General features: G+C 36.4%; 2 protein-coding genes across 2 annotated transcripts in view; both read right to left on the bottom strand.

Annotated features, from left to right (window-relative positions):
- B3GNT2 (UDP-GlcNAc:betaGal beta-1,3-N-acetylglucosaminyltransferase 2) overlaps positions 1–19,886 on the bottom strand; it is a 270,923-nt gene extending 251,037 nt beyond the window's left edge. Inside the window, exon 1 of the mRNA XM_072768531.1 lies at positions 19,747–19,886. The gene's annotated coding sequence lies outside the window, so the exon portion shown is untranslated. The remainder of the gene's footprint in view (positions 1–19,746) is intronic.
- The window catches only part of COMMD1 (copper metabolism domain containing 1), a 185,558-nt gene that overhangs the window by 73,592 nt on the left and 85,279 nt on the right, over positions 1–26,687 (bottom strand). Inside the window, exon 4 of the mRNA XM_072768533.1 lies at positions 19,747–20,028. Within this exon, the coding sequence (XP_072624634.1) occupies positions 19,747–20,028 (282 nt within the window). The remainder of the gene's footprint in view (positions 1–19,746; positions 20,029–26,687) is intronic.

Genomic DNA, 26,687 nt, shown 5'->3' with positions numbered 1-26,687 from the left:
TTGAGAGCATCTGCCTTTGGCTCAGTGTGTGGGTCCCACATCGGGCTCCCTGCGAGGAGCCTGCTTCTACCTCTGCCTATGTCTCTGCCTCTCTCTGGTTGTCTCTCATGAATAAATACAATCTTAAACAAACAAACAAACAAACAAACAAACAGAAAAAACAACTTCGTGGGGCTGCAATCAGCAAAATCTGGAACTTGGGAAACTTCACAGGACAAATGACCCAATTTCTTAACAAATAAATTATAAGAGAGAAAAACAGGACAGGGGGGATCTACAGAATAAAAGAGACTCAAAAATCATATCAACTGGGATGCCTGGGTGGGACAGTTGGTTAAGCAACCAACTCTTGGTTTCAGCTTAGACCATGATCTCAGGGTCATGAGATCTCAGGGTCCCCAGATCTGGCTCTGTGCATAAGGCACAGTCTGCTTGGGACTCCCTCTCCTTCTGCCCCTCCTTGCTGCTTCCTCTCCCACACTCTCTCTCAAAGAAATATTTTTTAAAAAATCATATCAACCAGAGGTAATGTGTAGACTAGAACAAAACAACTCTTTAAAAAAGTTATACAATTGGGAAACTGTAACAATGGTCAGACAACTGATAAGATAATGGTGTTGTGGTTGTACATATAAAGACACATGATTTTTACAAATAAATGATTTATGGAATTTGCTTCAAAATAATCCACCTGAAGATTTTGATGAAAATCGAATAGCTTTATCAGTCAATTAAAAAAAAACTATCAAAATAATGGTGCTAATAAAACCATTGGATTCTTGAATTATAAAAGATAAACATTTATAGCTTAGTAAAGCATTAAAAGCCAATTTTTAAAAAAGTAATATTTTGTTACATTATTCGCATACCTTAAATTAAAGGGTGTCAAAACTGAAAATCAATAAAAGCTCAGAGAAAGTCATCACCTCTCTTCTCTCAGAAAATGACTTCCAGGTTGTCTGGGTGGCTCCTCAGTTAAGTATCTGCCTTTGGCTCAGGTCATAATCTCGGAGTCCTGGATGGAGCCCTGTGTCAGGCTCCCTGCGTAGTGTGGAGCCTGCTTCTCTTTCTCTCCCTCTGCCCCTCCCCTGTTTGTGCTTGCTCTCTCTCTCTCTCAAATAAATAGAATCAAGAAAGAGAAAAAAGAAAAGAAAAGAAAAGAAAAGAAAAGAAAAGAAAAGAAAAGAAAAGAAAAGAGAAAAGAAAAAGTGATTTCCCTTCCTCTCCCATTGGAAAAATAAAACCTTACTGCACACCTGTGCAGAAACTTAAAGACAGAGTGATCATGCTGGAAACCTCCCCCTGAAAAGATTCTTCCAGAAAACCACAATCAGGCAAGTCATCTGATCAGCAGAATTCTCCCTAGTGACTATTAGTTCCTACTCTGTTCTTCCCGAGTACTCTGGTATGGTCATTTTGTCTCTAAGGTAAACTATTCTAAAGCGAAGATTTTCTTTCTTTCTTTCTTTCTTTCTTTTCTTTCTTTCTTTCTTTCTTTCTTTTTTTTTTAAGATTTTATTTATTTATTTGACAGAAAGAGAGAGCATAAGCAGGGGGAGTAGAAGGCTGAGGAAGATGGAGAAGCAGGCTACCTACTGGGCAAGGAGTCCAAGGCACACGCTTAACTGAATGAGGCACCCAGGCACCCCTAAAGTGAAGAAGATTTTCCACTCTGCTGTTTCCTTTAATGCCCCAAACAGGCTAACCCGTACTATCAAAATTAGGAAATCAACTTAGTTACTATTGCTACCCATTTTTAGATTAAGGCAAAGGACGTGAAAACACTGATGTTCTTTTCTGTCACAAAATTATGCTAATTTTTTAAAAAATATTTAAATATTTCCAAAACAGGCAGAGAAACTATATTCCACATGGTTCTTTTTTTTTTTTTTTAAGATTTTATTTATTTACTAATGAGAGACACGGAAAGAGAGAGAGGCAGAGACATAGGCAGAGGGAGAAGCAGGCTCCGTGTAGGGAGCCTGACGTGGGACTTGATCCCAGGACTCCAGGATCACGCCCTAGGCTGAAGGCCGCACTAAACCACTGAGCCACCCGGGCTGCCCTCCACATGGTTCTAAAGGAGATATTTCCATGTTGCCAGTAAGTTTTACCTGGATATATGTTACAAAAATCATGAATGAAAACAACCCTATATAGGGTATGTTACTAAAAACAAAACAACAACAAAAAACAACCAATGATCACTCTTTTTAAAAACTAATTTTTTTTAAAAAAATTTATTTATGATAGTCACACAGAGAGAGAGAGAGGCAGAGACATAGGCAGAGGGAGAAGCAGGCTCCATTTACCGGGAGCCCAACGTGGGATTCGATCCTGGGTCTCCAGGATCACTCCCTGGGCCAAAGGCAGGCGCTAAACCGCTGCGCCACCCAGGGATCCCTAAAAACTAATTTTTTAAAAGATTTTATTTGAGAGAGAAAGCGTGAGAAGGGGGACAGGCAGTGGGAGAAGGAGAGAGAGAATCTCAAGCAGACTCTGCACTAAGCGCAGAGCCTGACAGGGCTCAATCTCACAACCCTGAGATCATGACCTGAGCCAAAATCAAGAGTCAGACGCTTAACCAACTGAACCACCTAGGCACCCCTAAATTTCTTTAAGTAAGTTCTATGCCCAACATGGGGCTTGATCTCATAAGATCAAGAGTTGCATGGAGAAAAAAAAAAAAAAAGAGTTGCATGGTCTACTGACTGAGCCAGCCAGATGCCCCAAACAATAATCATTCTTAGTAGAATAATTACCTATGTTCTTCTACAGATTAGTAATAACAGTCAACTCATTAAAAAAAATTACTGTAGAGATATGTCTAAAAGGTTTAGTGACTTGGCTAGTAAGTATCAGAGGTAGAATGAATGAATATGAACGAATGAATGAATTTATTTATTTATTTATTCTGAGAGAGAGAGAGAGAGAGAGAGAGAGAGAGAGAATTTAAAGCAGGTTCCACGCCCAGTGCAGAGCCAGACACAGGGCTCATCTCACAATCCTGGATCATGACCGGAGCTGAAATCAACAGTCAGATACGTAACTGACTGAGCTACCCAGGTGGCCCATCAGAGGTAGATTTTAAATCCAATAATGTCAGAATCCAGAATCTGCAACCTTTTCCCTATATCTTTCACAGTATCCTCTCCCTAGAGAACACAGTGTCCTTAGTATCAAAGGGTAAGATATACCTCCAAAAGAAGATAGTCCTGCATGACTACAAGTGAGAAAAGTCACTGATCACAAAGCAAAGGTAGCTAAATGGGTTGCTGAGTTACAACATAAGGTCTGACTGGACTCAAACAGGCCTGTGTCTGAATTCTGGCTCCCTATTCTACTAGTTGTATGATCCTGGGCAAATTACTTCACCTCTTCATGCCCAAGCCTCCCCGTGTGCAAAGTAGAGATAAGAACAGTACATCCCTACTGGGCTTTTGGTTATCTGTCAAATAGCAAATGATATTCTAACAATAAATATTGGCTTAGCACCCTCCTCTACTTTCTTCTCTATGGTTGAATTTTTTAAAAAGCATCAAGATTACACAGGAAACAGGAAAATTCTAGGTTGCTCAGAGAGAGAGAACAGAACTAACAGACTTTATGACAACATTAATGAGTGCTTCTTGTTGAATGCCCATGTGTGACAATTATTTTGGATTTTTAAACCTTGACTGAATGAATAAATAAGTGGGACTGTATCAAACTAAAAAGCTTCTACATAGCAAAAGAAACAATCAACAAAATGAAATGGCAACCCACAGAATGGGAGAAAACATTTACAAACAATTTATCTGATAAGAGGTTAGTATCCAAAATATATGAGGAACTCATACAAGCAAAAACACCCCAAACAATCTGTTTAAAAATAGGCAGAAAAAAAAAATAGGCAGAAGATCTAAATAGATATTTCCCCAAAAGACATATAGATGGCTAATAAGTGCATGAAAAGATGCTCAATATCACCAATCATCAGGGAAATACAAATTAAACCACAATGAGATATCATCTCATACCTGTTAGAATGGCTATCATTTAAAAAAAAAAAAGGTTTTTTAAATTAAACAAAACAAAACAAAAATAAGGGACAAATGTTGGAGAGGCTTGGAGAAAAGGGAACCCTCATGCACTCTTGATGGAAATACAAATTGGTACAGCTACTACGGTACAGAAAATGGTACAGAGGTTCCTCAAAAAATTAAAATAGGACTACCATATGATTCAGCAATCTCACAGATGTGGGTATATATCTGAAGAAAATGCAACCACTATCTTGAAGAGATTATCTACACCCTCATGTTCATTGCAGCATTATGCACAATAGCCAAGCCATAGAAACAACCTAAGTGCCATCAATGGATGAATAGATAAAGAAAATATGGTATATTCCACATACACACAGTGGAATATTATTCAGCCACAAAAAAGAAGGAAATCCTGCCTTTTGCGACAACATGGATGGACTCAGAGGGTCTTATGCCAAGTAAAACAAGTCAGAATGAGAAAAACAAATATTGCATGTTCTCACTTAAATGAGCAAAAAAGCCAAACTCATAGAAGTAGAGAGTAGTAGAATAGAATGTTGGTTGCCAAGAGTTGGGAGGTAGAGGAAATGGAGAGGTGTTAGTCAAAGGATACAAAATTCCAGCTATAGATAAATAAATTCTAGAGATCTAAAGTATAGCATTGAGAACACATTATATAGACAATAATGTATTTTTTTTTAAGATTTTATGTATTTATTCATGAGAGACATAGAGGAGTGGGGGGCAGAGACACAGGCAGAGGGAGAAGCAGGCTCCATGAGGAGAGCCTGATGTGGGACTCAATCCTAGGACTCCAGGATCATGCCCTGGGCCGAAGGCGGCGCTAAACCACTGAGCCACCCAAGGATCCCACAATATTGTATTATAGACTCAAAAGTTGTTAAGAGAGTAAATCTTGAATATTATCATCACATACACCCAAAAAGGTAACTATGGGGAATAGGGGTATTTACTTACCTTATTGTGATAATTATTTCATAATATACATACAGTATCAATCATCATGCTGTACACCTTAAATTAAAAACAATATCTGAATAAAACTGGGAGAAAAAATCTTAGTTGACAGGAAAAGAAACTACGTGTCTGAGTGGTATTCTGTAATTTGGATAGAAAAGAATATTATAGTAAATATTCTAAATTTTCAAAATACTGTGTTGATATAGGGCTGACGGGCCCTGAAAAAGATACTCTGACATATGCATAGAATAACTTCAAAGTTCTTCCTAAAACATTCAATACAAAATTCCTATTTAAGCTCTCTATAGTAACCATCAACAGCAAAGGATCTATATATAATTTACTTATGGATAGAGTATAATCACATATACTGTAAGGAAATTCACTAGGCTTGTAATTTAAAAATTTGTAGGCATCTCCTTAGTTGAAAAAAAATCACAAGTCTAGCTTTTCTTTGGGCAGACTGCAAGTAAAACAAAATACTGTCTTCAGCAGACTTAAATTCAAACACAGTGCAAAGATTTCTTCTAACCTCATCACCTAAATATAATTATAGCATAAAACATATAGGAAAAGCACTTTATAACCAGAAAATACTTATTAATATTACATATATTTTTATATAGATATATTTATTAATAAATTTGAAAACCTCAATGAAATAGTAATCTTAACTTCTGAGAATGCTGTCCAATATCCAAGAAAAAAATCTGAAATGTTATCAAAGTTTAATCCCAAACCTCACTGAACATCTCAATTAACCTTTTTCCTTATTATTAACCTAAGCAAATTATTCAAGCCTACTAGCCTTTTCTACATTTTAAGTAAACAAAATGAAAAAAAAAAAAACATTTTATTAAAGTGATTAAAAACAAAAGAAATAAGCATTACTATTTAATCTTAGAATGACTTTCTAGGAATAGGAAAACAAAGCATTTTCACCACAAAAAAGATGGAAAATACTAAAAAAGATATAGAATAAAAAATACAGATATCCCCTCATCCAAAAATAATCTTCTAAAACATGTTTTGTGTATTATTTTTTTTCCTGTGCAAACACATTTGTGCAAAACACAACTTTATAAAATTTGGATTATGATGGTTGCATAACACTGTGAATGTACTAAAATGTCATTAGCGGTAAATTTTATGTTATGCGTATTTTACCAGAATAAATTTTTTTTAATTTTGATTATACTATGTATACAGTTACGTATTTTGCTTTTTCACCCATACTGAACATTATTAAATGGATATTTTCCAATTAAAGATTGTAAATAATTGTTCATTAAATGATTTGTAAAAACATTAATTTTTAATGCCTATAGAGTATTTATTCATAAAGTGGACATAACCATTTATATGGTTATTCCCTTATTTTCCCTCATTGTCCATTCATTCCTCTATTAGTGTGCACTCAGTTGTTTCTAATTTTCTATTTTTTTTCAAAATTTTATTTATTTACTCATGAGAGACATAGAGAGAAAGGCAGACACATCAGCAGAGGGAGAAGCAGGCTCCCTACAGGGAACCTGATGTGGAACTCAGTCCCAGGACCCCAGGATCACGACCTGAGCCGAAGGTAGATGCTCAACCACTGAGCCACCCAGGCGCCCCTGTTTCTAATTTTCTACCACAGAAATTTCATAATAAATATTTGCATAAATAAATATTTGCATAAATAAATATTTGTTGAATCTCAGATTGTTTCCTTAGGCTAAATTCCTATGAGTACTCCCACAACACATGCACAACTCAGTTTTTGTTTTCCATGTTTTTTAAGTAATAAAAGTTTACACTGTTAAAGCCACTATGTTTTTTTTTTTAAATCCCTTGTTCCATTTTCCTCTCTTACTTGTCAGGTACCTAATATTCTGAATTTTATGCACATATTTTTAAGTGATCTGGATATTTTTAAAAACTTAATATAAATGGTGTCCACGAAGTACAACTACTTCCCTTGACTGCACAGAAACCAAACCCTCAGCTACCAACACTCACAATGGAGATGGAAAGACCCATGGCTTTAACCCCATGCATCATTTCGCTCTGCTTCCATTTCAAGTTCACAGACAAGTCTGTCTCTTTTTAATGTGACTATGTCTTTTGAGTTTCTATTGTTTATTTTGTCACTTCTACTGGAGCATGGAGGTTCAAAGTATGAATTTGCAAGAATTATGTTATTCAGAAGTACCCCCCACCCAGTTGTTAAAAACAAATAAAAACCTGAGACTAGAATTAAAGCACATTCCAAAGAAAAGAACTGAATATACCACTAGAAATACTTTACCCTCATGATTTGTTCATCAAGTGCATCAGTCCCCATTTCATGTGAAGGGAGAGGAAGCACTGGTAAATAATAGTAGAAAACTGATCCTAGAACATCTGACTTACACTTCTAGAACTATCCTCCTTCACAATCAAAATTCAAAACGTTAAAAAAAAAAAAGAAAAAAGAAAAAACAAAATTCAAGAACTGTGGTTTAGTAACTTTCTTAGGGACCTACAGAAGAATTAAAAACTACATTATAGAAAAAAATTAATAAATAACCTACACCCTGAATTAGACACTGCCTGTCCTCCATATAAGAGTAAACTTACACATTCATAGGTTGGGGTTCTTTTACCTAAAATATATGTCAAAAAGAAAAATTCACTCAATTCCTACTTCAATTCATATACTAGATTAACTCAAATGGATCAAAGAGCTAACTATAAGAGCTACATAGGAGTGACACAAATTTGGCAATGGATTCTTAGATGTGACACCAAATGCATGAATTACAAAAGAAAAACTAGATAAACTGGAAAGAAGTTTCCATCTTTATTGAAAGGCTAATGTTATAAACTTTATGATATAAAAGGCATTAATCTCCTTGACTCAAAGAGTTTATATGAAGAAGAAACTGAAAAATTTTCCATCAAATTCAGCATATAAAATAACTGAGGCCATGCCATTGTCTTCTTCTTCTCCAATCCTGTAAGCTTCATTTCTTCATTCATAATCTTCATTTCTCTAATCTATCAATGACCCACTCCAACTTCACCTCCCTCACAGCCTTTATTCACTTGCCCATTAAAGGTCCCTATTTCTCAAAGTTCTGCTCTTGGCCTACCTTCTGCTCCTCAATACTTTCTTGAATTCAATGACCACTAAACAAAAACTCATAATTCCCAGACCTATCTTTTTGCCAAGCCTACACACCAATGAAACCCAGACCAAAGATTTCCAAATTCCTAATAAACATCTCAAGAACAGTTCAGCAAAAAAATAGCCAGAATTTGTTGGCTTGAAGATTCTCAGTCTCTCCAGATGCAAACAATATTAAAATAAGAAATGGCTTCCCGGCCAAGTTCAAATTCAAAGCATTGCCAAAAAAACATGGTCTAAGAAATGAGGTTGAGAATGTAGCTACAAAATTCTTTGTCATAACTTCAGAAAGCTCTGAGGTGGTGCTTCTGAGTACTATGCACTTAGACAAAAGACCTTTTAAAGATTTTTAAAGTACAACTCACAGATTCTTTTAATCAAACACTAGAGCTTCCAACAAAGCTGAAAAGCCAATGTCCCTTAGCAGAGTCCCAAGGTAGAAAATGGCTTATCGCAGAGATTTCTAAGTGTGCCTTCTATCTAATGGAGTATGCTCAAATGATTTATAGAAGATCCATAAAGTTTTCAGGAGAATTATATGGGGAGAAACACTGCCCATTTGGACTGAAAGAAACACAAACAGTACAAAATGAAGAGTCCTTTAGTGTCTAACATCTGCAAGCAGGAAATGGATAGAGAAAACTACACAACTGCAAATACAGGTACCTTTCACAAAAAAGGAAAGATAACTCAAAGTGTAGAACCAAAAGCCCAGGAGGAGAAGCTAAGAGCCATGGAGAAATTCCCAGACTTTGAATTCTAATCAAAGAACTACCAACCTGTGTCTAGCTATATTTCAGAAGTGGTATGAAGTAATGGCACCTTTGTGACATTTTCACTCTTTTTGAACAAGACAGTCTGCAGTGGTTAACTTAGTCTGTCCAGCCTGATCACTGTATTCTGAGTGTGTAGAGAGCAAATAATTTGCCTCTTTGGTTTCACGGATCTTCAGATAGAGAGGTAATGTACTCAAGGAGCTGAAATCAAGGAAACACACCTTGAAGCCTATACCTATGCTTTATCCAAACCTAGACTTAATTTAGATAATGATATCCTGGATCTTAAGATATTATAAAAGGAGTGACTTTTGCAGGATATTGGGAGGGGGCAAGTATATTATAGATGTGAGAGGAACATCAATAATTTTGGCCACGAATGTACTGTAGTGATTTAAATTATGTTCACAAATTCTTTTTGCACTTTCTTCAAAAGGTGGAGTCTAGTTCCTTTCCCCTTGAGTGTGGGCTGGACTTAGTGACTCAGTTCCTACAATACTAAAAAGTAACTTCCAAAGAACAGAGTAGGGAAAGGGAAAAATGGTTAACTTTACAATGTGAGACTTGGTAAACATTACCTTAATGTGTGATGAGAGTTAACATCAACAGTCAGGTCATGTGGATTGCATGTATCCTATTAGAGTATGGTGTGATGAAGAAGGCGTTTCACCCCTGTTGTAATCTTTCCCAAGACCCATAAGTCCAGTCTAAGCATGAGAAAAACAACAGACAAGCCTAGACTGGGGGACATTCTACAGGATATCCAGCCAGCATGCTTCAAGACTGTACATCATGAAAAATAAGGAAAGATGAGAGACTGACACATATCAGAGGAAACTAGGGACATATAACAACTAATGCAATTTAAGTAGTTAAGTCAGCAACTTAGTGGCATCCTGAATTGGATCCTGGAACAGAAAGAGAACATTAATGGAAAAAACTAGTGAAATAAAAATAAAGTCTATAGTTTAACTAATAACAATATATCAGTATTAGTTTTTTATTTTTACAAATAAATGTACTGTGGTAACACAAAATGTTAACAAGGGAAAACTGGATGAGGGGAATAAGGGAATTCATTGTACTATCTCTGCAACTTCTGTGTAAATCTAAAATTATTAAAATACAGTTAATCTACAGCCTTCCCTTCCCTTGCCCCCAAAATCATACCTATTTCAGAGGGTTGGTAAATAGGACTGAATGAATCGATGCACAGAACAGTGCTTGGAGCACGATGAGGATATAATAAATAACAGCTATTACTATTCTTATATTAAACACCTAGTGTATTGCTAAATGGATGAAAATTAAAATGTAACAAGAGCTAACTTCATTAATTCTGTACTTGTTATACTGCTCTATTCCTCATTATTTCCCAGCAAAAAACAAAAAACAAAAAACAGTGACATGCTTTTTTTTTTTTTCACCAAAAGTAATGGAGTACAAGTCAGTGACTAAGTCATAAGCACTGTGTATTCCTGATTGCTTTTGCTTTCCTGGATTACTCACTATGGAAGAAACCAGTAGCTATGTCACTCTATGGGCAAGAAGCAGAAGGGATCTGAGGTCTCTCTGAACAGCCACACCAGTGAACCTGGAGGCAGATCTTTTAGCCCCAATCCTTAGAGCTCTGGGCAATATCCAGTGCAACTCAATAATAGAAACCCTGAGCTAGAATCACTTAGCTAAACTCCTCCCAAATTCCTACCCCAACTCCTATGTGAGATAATAAATGCTTGCTGTTTTTATGACCCTTATTTTAGGGGTAATTTGTTATTAGCAGTAGATAACTAATATATGGATTCTCTCCCTTATTAATTCATTTAAAAATATACTGAAGGTATAAACTAACAAGATAGTGTAGTGGACATATATTGATTTTGCTTGTCCAGTATCTCTAATTTCTTTGGGAAACTACTCCTCACCTCTTCCATGTAGTATCAGCTGTCAATCTACACTTTACCTTGCCCTTGGTCAAAGAGCTAGATATACTGTAAGCTTAAATTACCCTAATTCCTGTAAATAGTGACTTCTCCATGGGAAGCCATGTGACCTAAGCAAGAAAAATAAGGATCAGTCTTTAATCAACACACATATACTGGGAAGAGAGAAGCATCTCTATCCCCTGGTATTTCTAAGCTGAAAAGATGAGTCTGGGCCTGATAACCATCACCTTACCTCCATGGGAAGTAAGCTTGTTTACAGAATGACATGAACAAAGCCAAGAGATATCTAAAGCCAAGAACCAGGTTTGGGCTTTTTAAGTATGTAACCCACTAACCTCCTTTTTTGCTTAAGTTAGAACTAATATAGGTGCTCTGTTTTATCTTTTATTTATTTTTTTAAGATTTTATTTATTTATTCCTGAAAGACACAGAGAGAGAGAGGCAGAGACACAGGCAGAGGGAGAAGCAGGCTCCATTCCATGCAGATAGCCTGATGTGGGACTCGATCCCAGGTCTCTAGGATCACATCCTGGGCTGAAGGCGGCCCTAAACCGCTGAGCCACCTGGGCTGCCCTGTTTTATCTTTTTTTTTTTTTTTTTTAAAGTACAATTAGTTTTGCTCTATTTGTTTTGTTTTATTTTTTATTTATTTTTTTTTAATTTTTATTTATTTATGATAGTCACAGAGAGAGAGAGAGAGGCAGAGACACAGGCAGAGGGAGAAGCAGGCTCCATGCACCGGAAGCCCGACGTGGGATTCGATCCCGGGTCTCCAGGATCGCGCCCTGGGCCAAAGGCAGGCGCCAAACCGCTGCGCCACCCAGGGATCCCCTGTTTTATCTTTTAATCTAAGTTATATCAAACACTAAAGAAAAGTTCAAAATATCCTGAAAATTCAGATTATCAGAGCCAGCTGACATAACTGGAGAGGAATTCAAAACAGAGGTATTCAGTATTATGGACTATGAAGAAGAGAGATTTTTACCAAGTGAAAATGGAGAGTAGATAAAGAGCATTCCAAGCAGCAACAGGAAAGGACACACATGTATGGAAAAATACAGTTCTGCTTGGTTGGCACTGTACAATATAAATAGGTAACTGGGCATGGAAACTTAAAATTATATCCTTAGATGACTAGGACTGTTTTCTTTAAACAAAGAGAATGTATGAGGGAGGAAGTATCAACAGGATGACAGATCAAACTCATTTTGTAATCAATATTGTTTGATGTGGGGCACCCCGGGTGGCTCTGCGGTTTAGTGACGCCTATAGCCCAGGGTGTGATCCTAGAGACCTGGGATCAAGTCCCACGTCGGGCTCGGCATGGAGCCTGCTTCGCTCTCTGCCTCTGTTTCTGCCTCTCTCTCTCTCTCTCTCTGTCTCTCATGAATAAATAAATAAAATATTTAAATAAATAAATAAATAAATAAATAAATAAATAAATAAATACACACACACACACACACACGTTGTTTGGATGTGACCACTCATTTAGCTATGTACTCACTAGCTTTATCATCATAATTCAGTTCATGCTTCTCTACTGTAACCATAATATCAAATGACTTATTAAAATCCAGCTATACTTCCTTTGTTTTTTGACTTCCTCTAATCTACTTACATTAATAACCCTAGCAATAAATAGGAAGTTGAATTTATTCAGCAGTTAATCTGAGCTGGTTCCTATTGACTGCCACTCATATTTAATGTTACTTGCATCTTGAGGGTACTACTAAGCTCCCTTTAATTAACTACACATAGAGCTATCTCAGAAAAATGAGAAACCTGAAACTTAACTTCCAAGTTCAAAAGTCTCACTCTCTCCTTCTCCAATTGAGAAATCATTTCTTAAAATCCATATAAAAGTGCTAAGAATGGCTTTATACCATATATAAAAATTAAGTTAAAATGGATTAAAGACCTAAATATAAGAGCTAAAACTATAAAACTCTTAGAAGAAAACATAGGGGGAAAGTCTCATGATACTGGAATTGGCAATGCTTTCTTACCTATGACACCAAAAGCTCAGGAAACAAAAGAAAAAAAGATAGATAAATTAGACTACATTAAAAATTTTTGTGCATTAAAGGATATTATCTAAAAAGTGAAAAGGAAACCAACTAGATGTGAGAGAATATTTGCAAGTCATATATCTGTAAGGGATTGATATCTGGGATATATAAGGAACTCCTACAGCTCAATAACACCATCACCACCAACAACAAAACAGGTTAAAAAATGGGCAAAGGTCTTGAATACCTATTTCTCCAGAGAAGATTTACAGATGGGCCATAAGCATATGAAAAGATACTCAACATCACTAATCATTAAGGAATCAAAACCACAATATCACTTCATACCCATTTGGATGGCAATTAATTAATGGTTAGTCAGCAACTTAGTGGCACTCTGGTGAAATAAGTGTGTGTGTGTATGTGTATACATATATATATATTTTTTTTTCTTAAGAGAAGAGAAAGAGAACATGCAAGCAGGTGGGGTGCAAGGGACAGAGGGAAAGGGGGAGAGAGAATCTTAAGTAGACTCCATGCTCAGCTCAGAGCCTGATCTTGTGACCCTGCGATCATGACCTGAGCAAAAATCAAGAGCCAGATACTTAAATAACTGAGCTACCCAGGCACGGATGGCAATTTATTAAAAGACAGAAGGAAGGTAAGAAGGAAAGAGGAAGGAAGAAAGGAAAGAAGAAATGAAGGAAGGGAGGAAGGATGTGCAAACTTTGGAATGTTCATGCATGGCTAGAAAGAATTTAAAATGGTACAGCCACCATGGAAAAGTTTGAAAGTTCCTCAAAAACATAAACATAGAATTATCATATGATTCAGAAATTCCACTCTTAGGTATATACCCAAAAGAATTAAAAGCAGTGATTCAAACAGATATTTGCACATCCATGTCACAGGAACATTATTCACAATAGCCAAAAGGTGGAAACAACTCAAATGTCCATCAATATATTAATGGATAAATAAAATCTAGTACATACATATAATGGAATATTATTTAGCCTTAAAAAGGAATGAAATTCTGACACATGCTGTGACATGAATGAATCTTAAGGTATTATTCTAAGCAAAATAAGCCAGACTAATGGCAAATATTGTATGATTCCACTAATATGAGAGGTACCTAGAATAGGTAAGTTTATGGGTAAAAAAGTAGAGAGGTTACTAAGGGCCAGAGAGAGGTAAGAATGGGGAATTACTGTTTAATGGATATAGAATTCCTGTCTGGGATGATGAAAAAGTTCTGAAAATAGGCAGTAGTGATGGTCACACAACATTGTGAATGCACTTAATACCACTGAACTCTACATTTAAAAATGGCTAAATGATAAATTTTATGTTATGTATATTTTACACAATAAAAAACAAGAGGTAAGAGCGAGGTTGGGCCAGAGGCCTTCTACGCTCATCTTGGCAGTAGAGCAGTGGCACACATGGAATGAAGCCCACAGCCAACTAGCCAATATACAAATACTAGACAAACACAAGCAGTTTCAACATTGCTGAGGAGGATATACTGTCACCCTGAGTTCAGTACAAAGAACTTACATCTAAAAATTATTTCCAAGTCCTATTAAGGCTTGGTTTCCTGGCTTCCTTTCAAGAGCCCCATCTGTCCACAAGAATAGAACCAAAGAGTCTGAACAGCAACAAGCTGAAATAAGTCCAACACCAGGGGCTGTCTGTTGGCAGGCTACTAGTCAGAAGCTGAGTATTTTAGCAGTGCCAAAGCCCCATTCTCACAGGGTCAACGAATTTACAAAGACAAACACTTAAATCTCTCTCTCCCCCTTTAAATTGTTTTATTGAAGTATAATATACATACAGAAAAGGATACATCATAAGAAACAATGATTTCTTTCAAAGCCTATTATGAATTATGCTCAGAAAAAAAAAAGAATTATGCTCAGTAACCTCAAATGCATCTCTTTATAAATTCGGAGTTTAAAAATAAAACTACTTCAGCAGAAACAGCATTTTTTTTTTTTTTTTAGAAACAGCATTTTCTTAACTGCCGAATACTAAATAATTTCTTTTAATTTATTTTTTCCCAAGTGGAAGGGCTAATTATAGTTATCAAAAAAAAAGCAAGTTGTGTATTGGATGGTCAACTTAGCAATAAGAGTATTAAACACTAGGATCATCAATTTACACTAACATATTCATGCAAAAACCCCAGAGTTATCTCTATTTCCTCACTTTCTTTCCTTTTCCACATGCCTTCCAACTCATCTCGAAGGTAACTCATCTACATTCAATATTTCTTCCGTCTGCTCACTTCTTTCTACCTTGACTGCTAAAATTATCTCCATCTGCTCTGCTAATATCATCTCACCTAGACCATTACAAGAGCTCCCTCTAAGTGTTCTCCTAGCTTCAATTTTTTAGGAGGGGGCGGCAGGAGGAAGGGGCACAATACTGATTTTTATTAGTTATCTCTGGCTTGACAAATTTTGAAAGATGTTACAATAGATTTAAAAAAGAGAACTGTCAAAATTGTGGAACAAAGGTAGAAATGTGGAATGAAGATTGTCAAAAGTCTACATAACCCCGTTTGGAAGTGGAGTATTAACTTTGGTTCTCTTCATTCTGGATATTTAGCCTTGCTAACAGAATGAAGGATGGAACATTTTGGTTTTTGCTTGTTTTCACCTTGAGATACCATTTTTACCCACATACTAGGACATGGAGATTTGGAAGCAAAAAAGAAAATTACTTTTAATGTGCAAAAAACCAAGTTTGACCTCAGTGACTTTTTTCTTGGTATACTGGTATCATGGTTTCACTCTGGACTGTACAATAATCCATCCTTCAGACAGGAGTCAAAGTGATCCTTTTATCCTAAGAACATAGATCACATTGCATCATTTATTTGTTTCCTTTCGATGGTTTCCTATTAGAATAAAAATCCAAATTTCTTACCAAAGCCAATTTCTTGCCTTTGCTGTTTCCTCTGCCTTTTGTGTTTCCAGATCAGTCTGCCTCCTTAGAAAGCCTTTCCTCACTCAAGCTAAAGCAGTAGCCCCTTACTTTGAGGTGGATCTGGGCCTTCATAATGTTTTAAAGCTCCCTGGGTAAGTCTGATATTCAGTGATGCTGAGACCACTGCACTAAATGAATCTTGCTTTTGCTTGCAATAACTTTTCTGCCAATTTACTTCTTGCTACCTTCTTACTGCCTGTGGGTTGAGAAACTGGAAAACCAACATGTAGGAAGTGGTAAAAAAAGAAATGCCAATCATCAGGAACCTGTACTAAACCCTACCAAAGGTCGCACCTATCTGTTAAATGAAAAGATATGTTCATAAACTCTAAAGAATCTGTACTGCCTGTACCAACTTTTCTTAGTGATGACTCTCAGCTCTGAATAGGAGAGCTGAAGTTGTCAGAGAAATCAAATGCAAATGTTACCTGCTCCAAACTGCCTTCCTCAACTTCCTGGGTAAAGAGGGCTATTCCCTCTTCTGAGCTTTGGTAAGATTCTTCAGTTTCTGATATACTTTTTTACACTAATTACTACTATTTTTCTTTTTCTGTCAGCTCCATAAGATAAAGGACTCATCTATGTTATTCACTGATATATCCCCAACACCTATACAGAGTCTGACACATGCTAGATTCTTAGTAAAAAATGGATTATGGGATTCATTCATTCCTTCAACAAATATTTACTGAACATGGTGTCCCAGACAGCATTCTCGGCCTTGAGGATATATCAGTGAACAAAACAGTAAAAACTCTTGCCGCCTTATATGCTAATGTGGAGCACAGGCAAGATAAGATTAATAAGTACAACAAAGGGATCCCTGGGTGGTGCAGCGGTCTGGCGCCTGCCTTTGGCCCAGGGCGCGATCCTGGAGATCCGGGATCGAATCCCACGTCGGGGACCCGGTGCACGGAGCCTGCTTCTCCCTCTGCCTATGTCTCTGCCTCTCTCTCTCTCTCTCTCTCTCTCTGTGACTATCATAAATTAAAAAAAAAAAAAAAAGTACAACAAAATATACAATATACCAGTTAGAATAAGTAGCAGGAAGAAAAAATACAGAAAAAACATCTAATCTATGATAACAAAAGTGTATCACTGGTTGCCTAGGAATTGGGGTAGAGAGAGGGATGGACTATAAAGGAGCACAAGGAAACTTCTGGGGGCTGATAGACACAATCTGTCTCTTGACTATAGTGGTAATGTCACAAGTTTATACACCAGCCGAAATTAATCAAATTGAGTATTTCAAATGCATACAGATTACTGTATGGATATTATAGCTCAATGAAGTTTTAAAAAATAAAGCAGGAAGCGGAGGACTGAACTTTTAGAGAAGTGCCCAGTGAAAGCATTACTGAGAAGGTGAATTGGGGGGAAAAAAATGTAAGGAAAGTAGAAAAGCTATTATTACAGATATCTGAGGGAAGATCAATCCAGAGAGAAGGAAAAGCAAATGCACAGATCGTAAAGAAGGAGCATGCTTGGCATGTTCCACAAATCAGCAAAGGAGGCCATTAGGTCTAGTTGGAGAAGAGTGAGTGAGAGAAAGACCTATTAATCTGATTGAGATAGCAAGCCACTAGTGAGATGAGAGCCATGAATACACATTATTTGACTTATACTTTAAGAGAGACACTCTGTTGATATACTACTGTGTGTTGAGAATTAAAGATAGAGAGCAGATGCAAACAGACCAGTTGAGAGGATGTTGTTACGATCTAAGACACAAGTGTTGGAGATGTGAACAGAATAGGGGGGAGTAGTGAGAAGCAGTAAAACTTTAGCTGTATTTTATAATTAACCCTAACAGGATTTGATGATGGAATGGATGTGGGTGTGAGAAAAAGAAAAGACATAAATTGGAAGAATGGAGGTGTCACTAACTGAGATGAAAAAGAAAATGAAGGAGCAACAGGTTTGGGAAATATATGAGGAACTTAGTTTGGGGCATATTCAATTTTTTGATACTCTTTTCACAAAAAAAATCCTGTAGGATTGAGCTGTATATTTTATTGCCAGCCTAGGTTGTATTACTGTTTACTTCTTTCTTTACAACTTCTCTTGATTCAAGAATATATTTGCACCCAAAGGATTTTGTGGGTTAAAGAGCAATTTCAGTATCAATGCTGTTTACTACCATATTATATTACTAACATGTTTTTTTGGCTCCTAAATGTTAGTGTCAATGGTTTTTGGAAAAAATCAGTTTAGTGATCTCCATTTTTGTTTTCATTTTACCACATATTACCTCTGTTTAAAGGCAGTCATAAATCTACCTCAGATACCTTCTCTAGAAAATGGGGATATACTACCTCATTGGCTAAGTGCTTAAGGACTCTCTGACTTCTAAGATTTGTTGATTATATTATGACAGGTAAACTTTCTAGCAATAGCAATGACTATTTATTTATACATTGTCTGTTGCTGCTTTTGAGCTACAACAAAGTTGAGTACTTATGACAGACACTATATATGGTTGCCAAGCAAAAACTATCTGGCTACCTAAAAAAACTTACCGACTTGTTCTAATTGGTCATAAAATGTCCCTGAAGCTAGTCAACAAATTATTTGTAGTGATGTTTAGATTTACAGATTGACAAAATTGTTCTATACTAAAAAACAAAAAAATGAAATAATCACTATTGCCAAATAAAAAATGAATAGCCTATACAAATGGTTAGTGAAACTTAGATATCTACATGTTATCACACCTTTCTTATCTGTCAGATTTTTGGTCTAGGAACAGTAAAAGGAAGGCCATGTAAGACAATGGTTAAGAGAATGGACTTTAGGGTCAGACAAACCAAAGTCAATAAAGGCAATAGCACTATTTTACAATAACTGTATAAAAGATTCTCCAAATGTATTTTGAAAAAAAATTATTTTTTTAAAGGAATTACCTTTTAAATTAAAACTAGTGTCATTATAAAACTATAAACACTGAAAACTCCTAAGAAACTTAAGGAATATGTGAGGGAAATGGACAACTAAAAAAAAAATGCTCTCATCTCTAGAAGAAAAATTAATTTCTATTATACAATGTAATAGAAGCACTTATTTGATTATTTATCTGAAAATAAATCTGGTTAGCTAATTCAGTGATCTGGGTTTTCTCTTCCTAATTATGGCTGCTGCTTTTTTTTTTTTCCCCCTTTTTCCCAAAAGGCATACACCAGGTTATTAAAAGTCTGATCTGGCAATCATCTGAAGCACAAACTGAATGACTTCAAGAAAAACAATGTAGATGCCAAAATTATCGCTATAATGACTATGGAAACTTCAAGAAAAAAAAGGAACTACTTTGTAAGTAATTAAGATCAAATTAAAAATTATTTGTAGCCTTAAGGACAGAGATTGCACATTTAAGGTCTCTAGGAACAAATATATTACTACAATTAAGATACACTGCCAATAAAGATAACTGGGTGTGCTCGCTTCAGCAGCACAAATAATAAAGATGACTGGGTGAGACAGTTTTACTCTGTGTTGTTTAATCTCAATTCTTGGTCTTTATTTAGTATTTCTATCATTGCTTTGGAGATTCGACCAAATGCCAAGAATTCTGAGATCTAACCAAAACGGAGTAGTGGCCAACTTCTGTTCAATCACCTCAATGATCTATTTTATTCTTCTGAGATAGATGCCAGGACCATGAGGTTGGTTTCCAGATTCTATCCACAACTGGGAATATCCAAATTTTCAGATGATTCTATCTCTGAAAAGGGATTCTAGGAAAAGAGTTTTTCCTATTATTATCTTGCAAAAAAGACAGTTACATAAAATCAATCTGGACATATTGCTAACATGTAATGGGAAACAGAGTTTACAAAAGGAAAGTGAAATTTGATTTACCTGTCCACTTTTTCCTATTTCCAGCTCCATTATGGCAACAGGGGTATGTATTTGAGCTGAATGCCTTGACTGTGATTTGCCGTCAACTCTCCAACTCAGGCCCCGAAGCCCACTGTCCCAACGGCTCTGGTTCATGAGGCTCTCTCGAATTTTTGTCTTATGGTTCTTCCAAAATTTGGAAATGACAGCAGCTTGGTCAGATGTGATCCCACCTTGCTTTTTGGTTTGAGCAGTCAAGAATGCCTCCAGCTGGTTGAAATCCATGTCTGCAGATGCAATCGACTATAATGACAGAAAAAGTAATAAAGTAATAAATAACTAGAAAAAAACCCAGCTTCTTAACTGCAGGTCATATTTTGAATGATTCTTAATCACTGAATAAGCTTTCAAGAAGGGTCATCAATGACAGTAATGAGAATAAGCTCTTTAAAAGAAAAAAAATATTCTTTTTACAAGTATCTAGTATCAGAAAAGCTACCTGTTAAAAATTCCATGTCACTCAAATTCTGTATCAATAACTAGAATCTAATTCTGAAATATTAAATTCCATGGTGAAAAAATAATTTTAAAAAATTTATAAACTAAATAATAAAACAAGAAAATAAATTAATTCATCCTCTGAGGAAATCTTACATAATTTCACAATGGCTTATAGCCAGGCTTGGTTTGATATACTATAATTGTATAATGCCTTGTCCATAGAAGCACTAAGTAAATTCTGTTAAAGGAATGTATTATGTCAGTTGTTTAAGTCCATCTTTAGCCAAATGGCTCATTCACAATAATAGTTCTGTTTCTCCATAAATTTTTAAAATTTAATTGCCATTGCTGTTTTGAGAACAGTGAGCTGCTATATAAACTGAAGCAGAAAATCATCAAATGTCTGTCGCAATGGAGCCTTAGAGAGGACAGTGACTATTAACGGTTTGGTCTCAAGATTTTCCTTGCCTCTTCTTTGGTATATCCTTATCCTCTCCTGGCCACTGGGACTGGTATGAGCTCCAAACCAGACAAAGCATAGTATCCTCCTCTCTCTGGACACAACAACTGATCCAAATCAATCTCCCAATTTAGAGTAGGAGAAGAAACAGTCTTGCCTCTTGGGGTCATAGTATCAGAAGAATATATGACTAGGATGCAGACTGCTCTCTTTGATCTTTTGGCAAAAGCCTACCTGCAATAAAAAGAATGAAGACAAGAGAGTGGGTTCTAAGGGAGTGAATTCCTTGCTCTATAATCTCCAAGGCCCTGTAAACCTGTTCCTGTAAACCTTTCTTCAATTGTGTATGCTATTTCAGCATTTTTTCCACCTTCAGATACCAAAAAACTCAATTTACTATTCAAGATAGTTTAAGCTATATGCCTATTATTTAGAACCAATAGTCCTGACTAAACTTGGGCAGTAGCAGTGAGAAGAGAGGAGTGTAAGGAAGACTGTATAGGTAGAGTATAGGTAGAGGAAGTAGGACTGGGGCAGACAGACAAACATACTGCCTTTCATTCTTCCATTAATGTAAAAACAAAACTGTATGATAAATATAACAACCTTCTGGTAAAGATATTTCACTTTATATTTCAATAAACATTTACTGAATACCTGCCAATTTACCAGGTCCGGGGACCCAAATTCTCTATTTAAGCCACCCAACAGAAACATCAATTTGTATAATGTACTATAATTAAGCCAAATTATTCTACTAGCACGTTGCTTCATAACATAGGTGATTCATATCATTCTTCCCAAATTATATGAAGATATCTATTTTGATATAACCTCACCTGTGACAGAATTAATTTTGGTTGGGTCCCAGTCAATGATATCTTGAACATCCAAATTAAGAATCATCAGAAATTAAATAAGGAACTGACTGTGGTTTGAGTTCAAAGTCAACAATTTTCTTTATTCAAGAAATATCTCAATAGCTACACCATGGAACAGACACTGCTCAAGGCATGTCACCTCTATCCACCAGTAGCCTCAGTTGGCAGCCTGGTACTCACTTATTCCTGATGCTTCTTTCTCTGCCACAACTGGAATTAGTGGTTCTCAACACTGGCTGCACATTAGACTCATGAAGCACTTTTTATTGGTAAAGATTCATTTATTTATTTGAGAGAGAAAGAGAGTACATGCAAGTGAGCAGGGTGAGGGGCAGATGGAACGGGAAAAAGAATCTTAAGCAGACTCCACGCTGAGCACAGAGCCTAAAGCGAGGCTCAATCCTACAACTCTGAGATCATGACATGAATGGAAACCAAGAGTCCGATGCTTAAATAACTCTGCCACCCAGCCACTCCATGAGGTACATTTTTAAAATATCAATGCCCAGACTCTACCTCAGAAATTCTGAATTCTAAATATGTAACAGGGCCCAGGCATTGGCATTGTTTAAAAGCTTTCCAAATACTTCTAATCTAATGAGCAACAAAAATTAAGAACTAAGCCTACAACATTTCGTTCATCAACTTCTATTAATTCTTATATCAAAACAGTTCTCTAATAATGTGCCTCCTCTGCTCTGTCCCTACTACCTAGTATCGAGTACTTGAGAGCAATCACTATCTTGTACCTAAACTAGGCTTGTACTTTGTACCTCCTAAAGTCTATCTTCTATACCTCACCAAAGTAATCTATCTAAAATGTCAGGGTGCCTGCATGGCTCAGTTGCCTAAGCCTCTGACTCCTGATTTTGGCTCAGGTTATGATCTCAGGGTCATGAGAACAAGTCCAACTTCAGAGTTGGTGCTCAGTGCAGAGCCTGCTTGCCCCTCTCCTTCTGCTCTTTCTCATGCTCATTCTTTCTCTCTAAAATAAATAACTAAATAAAATCTTTAAAAAAGAAAAAAATAAATGAAATGTCAATAGGATACTATGACTTCCCTGTGTTAAGGTTTCCAAGAGCTGTCTATTGCCTGCTATAGTGGTTATGGTCAATTGTAAAAATTCTTGTGTAAGTTGTAAGTTACAAATAATGATATTAGTAGCATTAAAGTATTAAAGTTTGTAAAGCTTTATTTTTATAAATAAAAATTGGAGGGTTTTCAAAGTTAACTTTATATTAACAATTATTGCTTCCTTTTAATTGTTTCCTTGAATGGAAAGAAAAAAATTACAAACATAAGAAACCTATGTCAGAATAAATCATGCATATTACTTTTTTTTTTAAGATTTTATTTATTTATGAGAGCGAGCGAGAGCATGAGCAGGAAGAAGGGCAGAGGGAGAGAGCAAACAGCAGACTCCTGGCTGAGCAGAGAGCCCAATTTGGGGCTTGATCCCAGGACCGTGAGATCATGACCTGAGCAGAAGGCAGATGTGTAAACCACTGAGCCACCCAGGCACCCCCATATTACTATCTGTTAAGTGTGTAAGAGAGAAATAAAATACTGAAAACTAGTCATGTAGGGTAGTGATCCTCAACAAGGTAGCATTGCTCTCCAAGGTCACTTGAAAAATGTGGAAGCTGTGTTTGGTTTCCTACTGACTGGAGTGCTATTGGCATCTAGTGAGCAGGATCTAGGGATGCTAGGCATCCTATAATACTCAAGAAAATGAGTTGGCAAATTTTGTAAAGGCGTTACCATCACTATTTTATATATTCCTCTCTTTTTTTGGTCTAGCTCTAAAAATATACAAACCTAAGAGTCAGCTAAGCTCATGAGCTATACAAAAATTGGCAGTATGGCCTCTGAGATGTAGTTTACCAATCCCTGCTTAAGAATCCCACAAAACAAACTGACTCACGTCCCATATGACTTGGTAATGTCCCATCTAACATTATGTGGAAAAATCTGTTTATAATTATATGAACCTAGAAATTAATCTATTTTCTTTTTTCATTAAAAATGCTTTGCAGTTTTAATAAACACCAAATTTTACAAGAAGGAAAGCAATATAATTTGTACTTTACTGTGGTCAGAATTTTACAAACAGGTTGTTGAACATTTTGGAAAAAAATCTCATTACCAATGGCAATGCCAGTTAAAATAGCTTAGTTATCAATACAATACATCTATATAAGTCTGTGTTTATTGATGCACATTCACAAGAATTCTACATATAGGTACAAATATGTTTGATTCATTATATGTTCTAATGCAATAATGATCAAACATTTACATTTTAAAATACATTATTTCAAATTACTTATAAATTGACTTTATATTAGATTTATGTCATGTTGATTTGTTAGAAATTATGCATGTTATTTTTATTATATGACTTATAATTATACATAAGTTCTATTTAAGAATAAATAAAGGGGGGGGACGCCTGGGTGACTCAGCAGTTTAGTGCCTGTCTTGGGCCCAGGGTGTGATCCTGGAGTCTCAGGATCGAGTCCCACATTGGGCTCCCTGTATAGTGCCTGCTTCATCCTCTGCCTGTGTCTCTGCCTCTCTCTCTCTCTCTCTCTTTCTCATGAATAAATAAAATCTTTTAAAAAAAGAATAAATAAAGGGACATTAGAAAATATTAACTATATGGGATGCCTGTGTGGCTCAGCGGTTGAGCATCTGCCTTGGGCTCAGGGCGTGATCCTGGGTCCTGGGATCAAGTCCCACATCTGGCTCCCCGCAGGGGGCCTGCTTCTCCCTCTGCCCATGTCTCTCATGAATAAATACATAAAATCTTAAAAAAAAAAAAAAGAAAGAAAATATTTACTATAGAAAGGAAACACTGGACCTAACAGGTTGGAGAACCACTGCTTTCTATCTTGCAACTTCCTGCTCCCTGCAATTGCCATTCACACAGCACTAACCTGTTTGAAATTCCCCTATTAGAAATCCTAACACGCTACTTCTTTGCAATGTGCCTTTGTCTGTTATTCTAACTGCTTTAAATGTCCGTCCATAACATTCACATCCATCAGCTTAAATGTCCTTCACCAGATTAACTCCTATTCACCATTCAAGACTCATTTCAAGCATGGCTTCTCCAATATTCCTCCTCCCCTAGAGAGGTAAAGGCCCCTTTCTATTCCAGAAATGTCCAAATATCTCTGTCATCACACTTAACCTCAGTGTGATGAAATTATCTGTTTACAAGACTATCTGTGAGGGCAAGGTCTACATTATCTCTGCAATTACAGCATCTAACACAACTCCTAGAATTCATGTTCCAAAAAGCATTCAACACCATATCAACAAATTCTTTTTTAAAAGATTTATTTATTATTTATTCACGAGAGACACAGAGAGAGAGAGAGGCAGAGACACAGGCAAAGGGAGAAGCAGGCACCATGCAGGGAGCCTGACACGGAACTTGATCCCAGAACCCCGGGATCATGCCCTGAGCCCAATAAATAGCTATAAATAAAAAAAAAGCTGCAGATCAACTTAAAGTCTAGAATTAAACTTATGAACTTCTTACTTTATAAAATCCTCTCATGTATATCATAAACCATAAATTCCTAGATAAAGATAAAAAATAGTCCCCAAGTATAGATTTGTTTGCCTGATCTAGCCTTGCTGGGCAAGGGGCTCTGAGCCAAGGGTAATTTAGGCTACAAAATCAGAGGAAAGGGAGAATTTGAGTAAAAAAATAAAAATGTAAACCATCATGTTAATATCACTGGCAAAACTGCTGCTGCTGCTAGAATATAATCACTGAGTGACACATTATGTCACTGATAGTAGGCAGCTTAGAGAAAAGGCGGGTCTCCTAGTCAACAAAGATCAGCATTATACTAAAGATATACTCAACTGGAACATGATGATCCAAAAACAATTTTCAAACGTTAAAATTAATAATTACAGGTCTGAAACTGAAATTTCAAATAAACACAAAAAGTTGGGTAGTAAGAGAGAGGAGAAGTAAAAGCATGCCAGGTTATTCATGGGTACTTCAGAGAAAAGAAATAGATTGGTATATATCCAATTCCTATCAAAATCCTAGCAAGAATTTTTGTATATCTACACAAAATGATTCTAAAATTTATATGGAGGGGCAGCCCCGGTGGCTCAGCGGTTTAGCACCGCCTTCGGCCCAGGGCCTAATCCTGGAGACCCAGGATCGAGTCCCATATCAGGCTCCCTGTAGGGAGCCTGCTTCTCCCTCTGCCTGTGTCTCTGCCTCTCTCTCTCTCTCATGAATAAATTAATAATAAAAAGAAAAAAATCTTAAAGTAAAATAAAATTTATATGGAAAGCCAGAAGAAACAGAATAGATAAAACAATTTTGAAAAAAGAAAAGCAATAAAGTGGGAGAAATCAGTCTTCCCCATTTCAAGACTTAAGATGTGGCTACAATAATCAAGACTGTGGTACTTGCAGAAGAAAGGATGCATAAGCTAATGGAATAGAATAAATAACACAAAAATCAACTCACAAACATGAACAACTGATTTTTGACAAAGGTGCAAAAGCAATTCAATGAAGAAAAGAAAAGGCAGCCTTTTCAACAAAAGGTAGTCAAGTAAGTAGATAGATTTTTAAAAAAAGAAACAGGGATCCCTGGGTGGTGCAGCAGTTTAGCGCCTGCCTTTGGCCCAGGGTGCGATCCTGGAGACCCGGGATCGAATCCCGCCTCGGGCTCCCTGCATGGAGCCTGCTTCTCCCTCTGCCTATGTCTCTGCCTCTGTCTGTCTGTCTCTCTCTCTCTGTGTGACTATCATAAATAAATAAAATTAAAAAAAAAAAACTTCAATTCTTAAAAAAAAGAAAGAAAGAAAGAAAGAAAGAAAGAAAGAAAGAAAGAAAGAAAGAAAGAAAGATAAATTTCCTAACTTAAATAAAAATTAACTTAAGGGGCACCTGGGTGGCTCATTCACTTAAGCATCTGCCTTTAGCTCAGGTCATGATCCCAGAGTCTTGGGATCAAGCCTCATGTCAGACACCCTGCTCTGCTTCTTTCTCCCTTCTCCCTCTGTCTCTGTCAAATAAATAAAACCTTAAAAAATAATAATAATAATAATAAAAAATAAAAATATAAGACAATCTTT

This window comes from Canis lupus, chromosome 11 (genome assembly GCF_048164855.1).
Source record: "Canis lupus baileyi chromosome 11, mCanLup2.hap1, whole genome shotgun sequence".
Lineage (NCBI taxonomy): Eukaryota > Metazoa > Chordata > Mammalia > Carnivora > Canidae > Canis > Canis lupus.
This window is presented reverse-complemented; position numbering and strand designations above follow the sequence as displayed.